We start from the raw sequence: 9,518 nt of genomic DNA on the forward strand, positions 1-9,518 counted from the left end.
GAGAGGGCACTGATAGGCTCAACATCCATGCCTCAGGAAATGATAAACAGCACAGTTCATGCCAAAGTAGTAAGTAAATTGAATAACAAAAAACTATGCTACTAACTTTATAAAGGAAACTACACATAACTTTTGAAAGTTTCAGTTCGTATATTTTTGGTTTGTTGTTTGTATGGAGATTTCTTTTGTGTTTTGTGTGTTTCAGTTTTTACAAAAACTCTGCAGAGGAGAATCTGCATACACATACATATATGTGTGTGTATTTATATATGTATATATACATATGTATGTATGTATATGTATGTATGTGTATGTGTATATATATATATGTGTGTGTGTGTGTGTATGTGTATATACATGTGAGTAGCTTTATTTATCAACTAAGAAAGCAATGCATGGGACACATTGACCTATCAGCTAAACACAGTGAAAAAGAAGTTCTATCAGCTCCCAGCCAATTAAAGTCCCAAGTTCTTAATGAATAGGAAAAAAAAAATAATTAAAAAGTTCATTGGTTAAGGCTCAATAATTCACAGGGGAGAAGTATGCTCAAGGTTCTTAAAATGAGTTTCTGACAATAACTGATAAATAATGTTCAAAAGAGATGGTACAAAAAGATGTCAGAGCATGGGACTGGCACATATACAGTCACTGCAGAGAAAAAAGTAGTTTTCATTCAGGAAGACAGACAGATATTTGGAAGGCTGTTAACAGTCAGCCAAAAACAATAGAAGGAAAGAAAGGGCTACAAGTGACATAAAATAGAGAGATAAAGAAGACACAGTAATAATTTTGTGGAAGTCAAGTAATCATGTATGAAAGAATAGACTCTTGAAAATATATTTTGTAGTACTATGCCAAAGGATGAAAAGCAGCCAGTGTGGTAAATATTTAACAGGTGATGCCATTTTTTCTTCCACCTCATCTTGACTCATAGGCCCAGCTGCCTTTAACACTTCAAACACCTTCAGCCCACACATGTGGAATCAGTGGACACTTTGAGTAGTTTTTCTTTCACCATTTTTAAAGGTCAAATAATAAATCAGTCTTCTTCCACAAGAGGAAAAAATTTTATAGCACTTAATTAGAATATGACTAGTTTATACAAAAATATGACTGTGTTATACCATGCAAAATTTTTCCAAATGAAAATTTCTGCTTCAAATTTTTTAGAACATAGGCATACAGCTGCATAACAAATCAACAATAAAATGCTCTGTTCTGCAAAAAGAGAAGGCACTGTGGAATTCTTGGTTTTTAATCTCCAAAGATTTCTGTATGAAGTACCTTTGCATAGTTGACAAATCAAAAACATCAGAAAATTTAAATCTATTTCCATTTCATGCAATACTCCCAACGAATTCCACCTACTGCATGACACACACTGTCACTGTGAAAAAGGGATTGGAGCTGATACTGAAACAGTAGCAGAAGTCAGCTACTACTACAGCAGGGCTTAAAATGCAGCACTAGCAAGCAGCTGATTTTGCTTTTCTCAACAAATAATTAATAAAGAGATGACAAAACACAAGTTTGATAAAATGTGAAATTTGATATTTTAACTATTTTTAAATAGAGAAATGGATCACCTTAAAAGACCCTGAAGTCAAATACTGAAAAATAAATAAATACTAAGTCTCACCTACAGGACAATGTTTTTCAGGAAGATGTACAGCAACTGAAGTCATGAATACCCTGTAGCATTCAAAAAACTGTATTTCCTGAAGCGCAGCATCTACTCTTAACTGCTCACGGACTTCATCTGATCAGTCCATCTTGAATCTTTCTAATGCAGTAGTACAGCAAGATCAGTAGTAGTACAGCAACAGTAACAGGAAAGGAATAGGCTATTAGACCATTTCCTCAGAATATTTCATTTGAAGATCTTTGGGACATTTTCATGTAAATTTAAATCCAAAGTAATTACAAGCTACACTGTACATTAAATCCAAAAGTGCAGAGTACAGAAGCTATACACTGTTATTTACAAAATTTACCGCATACTTAGATTTTTTAAATTATCAAATTAATACTTGAAATGCAGAGTTTAATCATTATTACTTAGGATCACAGCAATACAAAATAAGGACACCTTGCATACTATCAAAACCTACCTCTTGGATTAGCTTTACTCCTTTTGAATCCTTCATGTTGATAGCTATACTCTGGGGATTAAAAATAAATACAACAGTAATTTATATAAAAAATTATGTGAAAGGGATTATCAGCCTCTTCTAAACATAACCAATAGTCAAATTTCATACTATAGCTAATTTGGATACATAAATTTTAACACATAACCCACTTCCTCCTGCAAAAAAAAAAAAAAAATTCTCTCAGCAAAGCAAGCTGAACTACATCTCATTAATGAATTGGACAAGCACCAAAACCAGTGTGACAGACGTGCAGCCTCTTCATTATATATTTACACAGGACCCACTACTGGAAGTAGACAGGGGGACACCAGAAACATTTGTTTCAATGGTAACAAGCCATTAAACAATTCAGGTATGTCATGAAACCTCATGTTAATCCCAAAGTTTCAAAAGCTGGATTTAGCCACCCTCACTGTCATATAATGGCAGCATTCCTCCTGCCAGCTGACACAGATCAACTGAGCTGATGCACCTGAAAAAAATGATCACTCAAAAAAATACCCCTTGATTTCAGCAGGTTTCATTTTCAGTTAATTAATGCCAGCAACTGAAGACCAGCAGAATCAGTCTTGCTTTTCCATTTTGCTTTAGCTGCTCACAGCACCCTATCAGAGATTTGGAACCTTTTTGTTCTAATAACTTATGGGTTTTCTCCTGAAATTTATTCATCAAAGCATTAGGTCAATGTAAGTATTGCTCTATTATATGTTAAGAATCAAACTAAGAAGTGTTATATATTCAGTTATAATTACAGAAAATATAGGCTTATGTTCAGTTCCACACCCCATTTACCTTTTTATTTCTATTGACACTGAGAAAATAAATGCTTTCTGTCCCAGCAAAAGGTGGACCCCAGGCTCTTGTGTCATCACCAGCCCCTGAAAAAAATACCATCACATAGTCGCCCAATATCACATGCCAAATAAATTCCTCCAATATCACATTTAAGTCACCTAAGCTACATCTAGCAGGCAGGACAAATAATAGTTTAACATATATATTTTAGGATATTTATATCAAAAGCCACCTAAAAGTGAATGCAACTAAGCAAAGTGAACAAAGTTTTTGCTAGTGTTGGGATTCCATTTAGTCTTTAAAATACTCATACAGCCCCACACCACTAGTGTATTTGCAGGTTTTTTATGGGCTGGTTTTTTGGTTGTTTTGTTGGGGAGGCTGGGGAAAGGGGAATTGGAGGTTTTTTGGTAGTTTTTTTGTTTAAACTTAAAGTAGAGATACAATGCAATTCTTTAAGTCAGTCCTGAAGAATTTAGTAGAGGCTCTTGCCTGCACCAAGTCACACAGTTCATCTGGTCACTAAGCTATTCCTGAAACACTCCAGACACAACATCAAGATACCACTGATAGACAACAACTGATTAAGCTGCATGCTGCACAACACCAGCTAAAAGAAGTACTTGCTATAGCTGGTGCAGTGTCCCACCTCCAGCTCTTCCAGAAATCCTGCTATAAATGTGCTGCAGACACTGATATCACTGTATCATTTATGCTCAAATTTTTAACCTTTCTTAAACATCATGAAGACTAGCAATCTATTTTAAATATAATTAAAGTTAAATTCAAATTCAGATACAATCACTGTCCTGAGTGTTAGCAAGCATGTGCATTCCAGTATCTATTTCAATATCTAGACTTCATCTACTTGCTAACTTCACATAAATGAAAACTTTCCTTAGTGAGGCAGCACGGAAGACTGATACTGGCATAGATACAGAAACAAGCTGAAGAACCTTAGGTGTCATAAATTTGCTATACACTATAGTAACACAAAAGTCTTCAGCCATTTAAGATCTACAGTGGCAAAAGTTCTGCAAACATATAAATTGCTTATCAGCATTTGTACTGTTTAATATCTCAAAAGACCTTTGAGATTTTGGTTCAAGCAGGATGCTTAGGTGAGTAGGGGCAATCTCCTTTCTGTGTGAGTACTTTGAGTGATTCAAAGCAAAACATTTCAATAATACTTTCCATGTAGAACTCTAGTGGGGCTACTGTTCTTTTTGGATTAATACTCCTGTGAAAATAGATATCCTCTCACAGAAAGAAAGGATTACTCACATTCTAAAATGTTTGAAATTCAGAATTCTGGAACTGTCCTTCTCCTTTGATCACAAACAATGCAAAGCTCCAAAACCATTACTTCATATTTAATTGCTGACCTTGCTCCATTCCTACTGCCTAGATGTTTGGAATACCACCAGTGTCAGTCTAATCTGACTTCACAAAATTTATTTTACCTGGTCACAAAAGTGAAAACCTTTATAACAATGGTCAGTAAATCAGGATGACCTATAGACTGATGTGACAAAACATTCAGTGTTTCATTAAATGTTCAAATATTCAATATTTCCTATCAGAAATAAAATATAGTGAATGTAGTATGTTTAATATCTCAATTTATGTAATAAATTATTATAAACTGTTATGTTATAAGATTTAGGGAGTGTAATATTGTTTAGTATCTCAATGATTTTCACCAACTAGTTTCAAAACTAGTAATACCAAAAGAGAGGATCTTAAAATATGGAAACTTAAAAGAAAAAATACATTACATCATGTGCAGCTGCGATGACATAATTACACACCTCAAATACGTAATGATGCATAAAACTTAGAGCCAAGTGAGAGGGCTATTTCTAAAAAAGACCTAAATACCATGCAATGGTATTCTTCTTATACAGTCCTACAAACTAAAAAGTGTATCTATACCATAAGAATGAAGCCTTTTTTTACCATTACCCAATCCTTAGCAACTCTTTGGGAAAAAAGTGCATGTGCTGAGTGGAAGGAAACCATTGTGTTAAGCTAAAAATACGCAACATTTAATTCAGCTAATTATCCAATGTCCTTACTTTATTCATACATATATACATATAGATATATATGTATGTGTGTGTATATATACACATAGTATATGTATAGACATAGTATATGTATATATGTGTATATATATATATCTATATATATGCATATATATATATATATACACACACACTTAATATCCAGTTCTCATTATATCTAAAATAACTGAAAATCTTACCTGGTCTTTCCACTTTGATAACTTCAGCCCCTAGATCTCCCAAATTCATTGTGGCAAATGGTCCTGCAAGAACCCTTTAATATGGAAAAAAAAATTGTTTTCTTAGTTTTTCCAATCAGAATATTTGCATTTAGACACACTGCTACAAATGACAAACTAAACACAAACCTTGTTAAATCAAGAATTTTCACACCATCCAATGGCTTTACATTACTAGCACCTGACAGGAAACAAAAAACAGTGACTTAGATCTTTAAAAAAACTAACACATTGTTTTTATGACACTCATCATCCTCACTCATCTCCCTCCCCTAATAAATTATAATAAAGCTTTCTAAACAAGCTGGTTATTTGGTGTGTACTACATTAGTAAAATCTTTCAAAGTTGGAAAACCTTATGTATGACATTTCAGAACCTATACTAACTCCCTAGCAAGCCTACAATAAACCTACTTTAGGGATATTTTATATGTGCCTTCCTCAAACACTCAAACAGCTTTTAAAGACCAATCCGAAGAAAGATACAACAAAAGTGTTTTAGCAAGCAACATGAGAATGACACAAGATAAAAGTAAAGGTACCAGACCAATGGGAAGCATAGTAGAACTCACAAAGTGTTTTGAGCTGTGTAGACCTAACCACTTGCATCACGCACACAAAAAAAGAATATCCCCATTACAAAACTTGAGGCAGAATATATGAGCCAAAGAAGCACTCTTTCAATGGCAGCTACACATGCAAGATAAAGATTAAGAAATCACAATGCTTTCTTTCCTTTCTCTCACCCTTTCCAACCTGACCAGGTCTAAGAAACATCAGTGATGGCAATAAACATCAGAGACAGAGCAAGGAATCTCACAGTCTAGACCACAGGTTGGCCAACTACTTCTTTGGTGGCCTTGAATTATCTTCTTTTCTCTCGGTCTTGAATTGTAGGCTAGGGACACAAACACTTCATCATCCTGTGTAGATGGTCATTCAATTACTATTTGGAAGGTGGTCTTGTATCACATACAAAACAAACGCACCTGGCCAGTAACACCACTAAAATGACACATACCAGCTTGTGGCAGGCATCCCTTTTCGGCACTTGTCCTGGTAAGAGAAAGATGCAAAATGGGGCGTGGAGGGGGTGGGGGGGTGGGCACCAAACCACATTCATGCAAAGCCTGCAGGCCAGTGTGGTGCATCTCTCATATCATGCAGCAGTGCATGCCTGTATCACATGTTCCACACTCCCTTCATTAGACCTGAACCGCCCTTCAGTCACTCTCAACTCTCCTTCCTACTTATGGGAAGAAGGATATTTATATCAAGAGAGAGTCTTTTAAAAGCTAGAGAGAAGCAGCATTAGAAATTCAGGGCTTCTGCTAAAATGCTTTCATTAACTGTACTGCTCTCAGTGAGGACACTTGCGTCCTCGTTGCTCATCTTTAAGAAATTTACCTCCATTATTACTACTTACTCCAGGGAGATTTCCATTTAACAGATTTTGTGCTTCAATACAAAATCCAGACTGAGCAGCATGTTGAAAACATGGCCATCTAGGAATGGCCATGTGTTTTGCACTTCCAGAGCCTTTAGAAAAATCTCAGGCCACTACTTCCCTTCAGTGCTCCACACCTCTGAGTTCCAAACGGAAAACAGTTGTGGCTGGTAAAACACCACAGACCCTCCAATATAACTTCAGTCTTATCAAGCTGGGTGCACAATTTGCTCCACAAAAACTCTACATTTTTTCCAAAAATATGTAAAAAGCTTTACTGAATCTCCCACAAAAAATTAAAAAGATGTAATCTTAGTTAAAAAGATCCACCTTTCTTTATTATTTCCACACCTTTTAGAGCTGCACTTTAGTAGTTCACCTATTCTCATCCTGAGCCAGTATTTAGGGCTACTCACAGATATAGTACCATAACAACAGCAACTTTTCAGAGCCAACAGGTTCTCTGCCTGCAGCCAAGTTGTAGGAATCCATAGACATTTCTCAAAAAAGCCTGTAAAATGTTAAGATTAGGCTGTAAATATGTATTTATGCGTAATTAAAACTGATGAACCCTTGCTAATTATCGTATCACTCACATTGTGGCATCATCTAACACTCCATTCAGGGATTAGGACGCTTCCATAGCTAGAACAGAACAGGAGAGCACAACTGTTGCTCTGAAGACAAACAGACCATTGTGAATGTTTTTTTTTAATGTCAGTAAGTAACAGATATCCATGATGATGAAGAAATGCAAGAAAGAAGTGAGATCAAAAGTTTGCTTTTGAAAATTGACGAACAGACCTGTTAGTCTCTTCAGAATAGAACACAGATGTTCACCAAAATATAAATATATAAGAGCTAGATAATATATGCAGCTTGACACTGATTTGTTGAAATAACTGCAGTAGAAAGCCTTTTGACATCCGCAGTTCTGGTACATGGAATCCTGAATAAGGGAGTGCTATCTATTGTAGGAACAAAAAGAAACAAAACCACATCATAAACAAACACAAGATCAGAATTGATCAGCATTAACTAGAAACATCTCCTGAGTTTTTACATTCATCACTAGCTTCCTAAGCAGGCACATACCCAAAGTTTGACTTTGTCAGAATTCTGTCTCAACAGTCTAAATTTTCTAAAATGCAAACTCACATTTTCTCTTGTATTTTTGCTTTATATTTATACCAGTAACTTGATGACTGAATGAAAAAATCACTCTCTGAGCTCTAACTGTATCCTCTTGTAAACTCCTGATTCCCACAATGCTTGACTTTACTGTGAATTAGACTGTCATATGTATCTTTCATAAATAACTTTGATTAATAATAAATAGACCTGCTCACTCTCAATATGATTTACACTCTTTAGTTAAGCTCAACAGCTTGTCCCAAGGCTGGCCTATCCTAACAATATGAATAAGCAACCAAAAGAGATCGTTCCATAGAATAGAAATGAATTCTTCTGTCATATTCCAAAACGATTTCCTTTATACTTGTGACAGAAGAGGGAACCTAAGAGAGCCAAATAATTTTTGCAACAATGCAAACTAACAGATCCCATTCCATTTACTTTGGGTTCCAGAAGACATGACTCCTCAAGTCTATTGTCTCTACTTTGACTGCACAATCAGCATTTTTTCACTTCATCCATGCAGTGAGTTATAATCAAGTCCATCACTACCGTAGACTAATTCACAATCAGTGGGTACAGTCCAGCCTGGCACACACTTGGTACATTCCTAGTGGGAGGCAGAACTGCAAACTTCCTCCGATTGTAGTGCCACCAACGCTATTGTAACTATTTTTCTGTTATTTAGTAGCAGAGAAACTTGAAGCCAGAGAACGATCACTTTGTTGCAGCTTGCATTTATTTCATTTTAAGAAAAAATTTAAACAGCACAACTGCGCGCAGTTAGACTTTGGTAACCTTACAAAAAAGATCGGGCCTGGAGCAGGGCATGCCATTAGCCAAGGCTGCCTGGGGAGCCGACACGCTCCGTGTCACAGGCGAGGCGCAGCTGCGGGCAGCGCGCACGGCCGCGGGGCAAAGGCCGAGCCCCGGCGGCTGCCCAGGGGCTGCGCTCCGTGCAGGGACCCCTTCGCAGGGACCCCTGGCAGGAACCTCCCGCAGGTATTTCACGCCCGTCCCCCCAGCCAAGCGGCTCCGACCCCCGCCCCAGCGGCACCAGAGCCCGGCGGGATCACACGGACAGAGGGGCCCGACGCGGCGGGACAGGGGAGGCGCAGGAGGGCGCGGCACGGCTCGGTACCTGCCGGGGGAGCGCCTCCGTTCCGCGCCCCGCCGCCGCTGCCCGGGAAAGGGGAGGCAGAGGCAGCGCTCAGAGCTCTGGCGCTGCCTCCGGCAGCTGCGGGACACGGGCTCCTCCAGAGCCCTCCGCAGCCCCAGCTCCTTCTCCCCAGCGCGGCGCGCAGCATCCCCGCCACTCGAGACAGCAGCGAGCGCTCGCGCGGCGCAGGCGCCGCCGCCCCCTGCCCCTCCCGCCCCGGGACAGCCCTGGAGCGGCCGGGACGGGGCGCGCAGGCGCAGAGCCGGCCCCGGCTGCCCGCGGCATTCCCCGCTGCGGGACCGTGCTCCTCTCCTGCCCGCGCCCCATAAAGCAGGGAGGCGTCCTGCCTGCCGGTGTTTGCGGCGGGAATCCCTCTGAGTGGTGGCTGGAAATTTGTACTTCCAGTTCGGCCTGCAGACTGTGACATACAACATTGCCAAGGTGGAATAGAAGTAGAAACCGCCCCCCAACAGCACCGCTCCGAAGGGTTTTCCGCACTTACCGAGGCAGGCAGCCGCACTG

At 38.9% G+C, this 9,518-nt stretch overlaps 1 protein-coding gene across 7 annotated transcripts in view; it reads right to left on the bottom strand.

Annotated features, from left to right (window-relative positions):
• SUGCT (succinyl-CoA:glutarate-CoA transferase) overlaps window positions 1–9,157 on the bottom strand; it is a 317,087-nt gene extending 307,930 nt beyond the window's left edge. For all 7 annotated transcript variants that reach the window (XR_001519311.2, XR_001519310.1, XM_015617376.2 and 4 more), the window contains exons 1-5: window positions 8,979–9,157; window positions 5,386–5,437; window positions 5,218–5,291; window positions 2,949–3,034; window positions 2,115–2,165 (exon numbers count right to left, since the gene is read on the bottom strand). Coding sequence is in view for 5 of the 7 variants with exons in the window: in XM_015617376.2 (XP_015472862.1) it covers window positions 2,115–2,165; window positions 2,949–3,034; window positions 5,218–5,291; window positions 5,386–5,437; window positions 8,979–9,144 (429 nt within the window). In the remaining 2 variants the exon portion in view is untranslated. The remainder of the gene's footprint in view (window positions 1–2,114; window positions 2,166–2,948; window positions 3,035–5,217; window positions 5,292–5,385; window positions 5,438–8,978) is intronic.
• Window positions 9,158–9,518: the final 361 nt, after the last annotated feature.

The sequence above is a fragment of the Parus major genome, chromosome 2 (assembly GCF_001522545.3).
Source record: "Parus major isolate Abel chromosome 2, Parus_major1.1, whole genome shotgun sequence".
NCBI lineage: Eukaryota > Metazoa > Chordata > Aves > Passeriformes > Paridae > Parus > Parus major.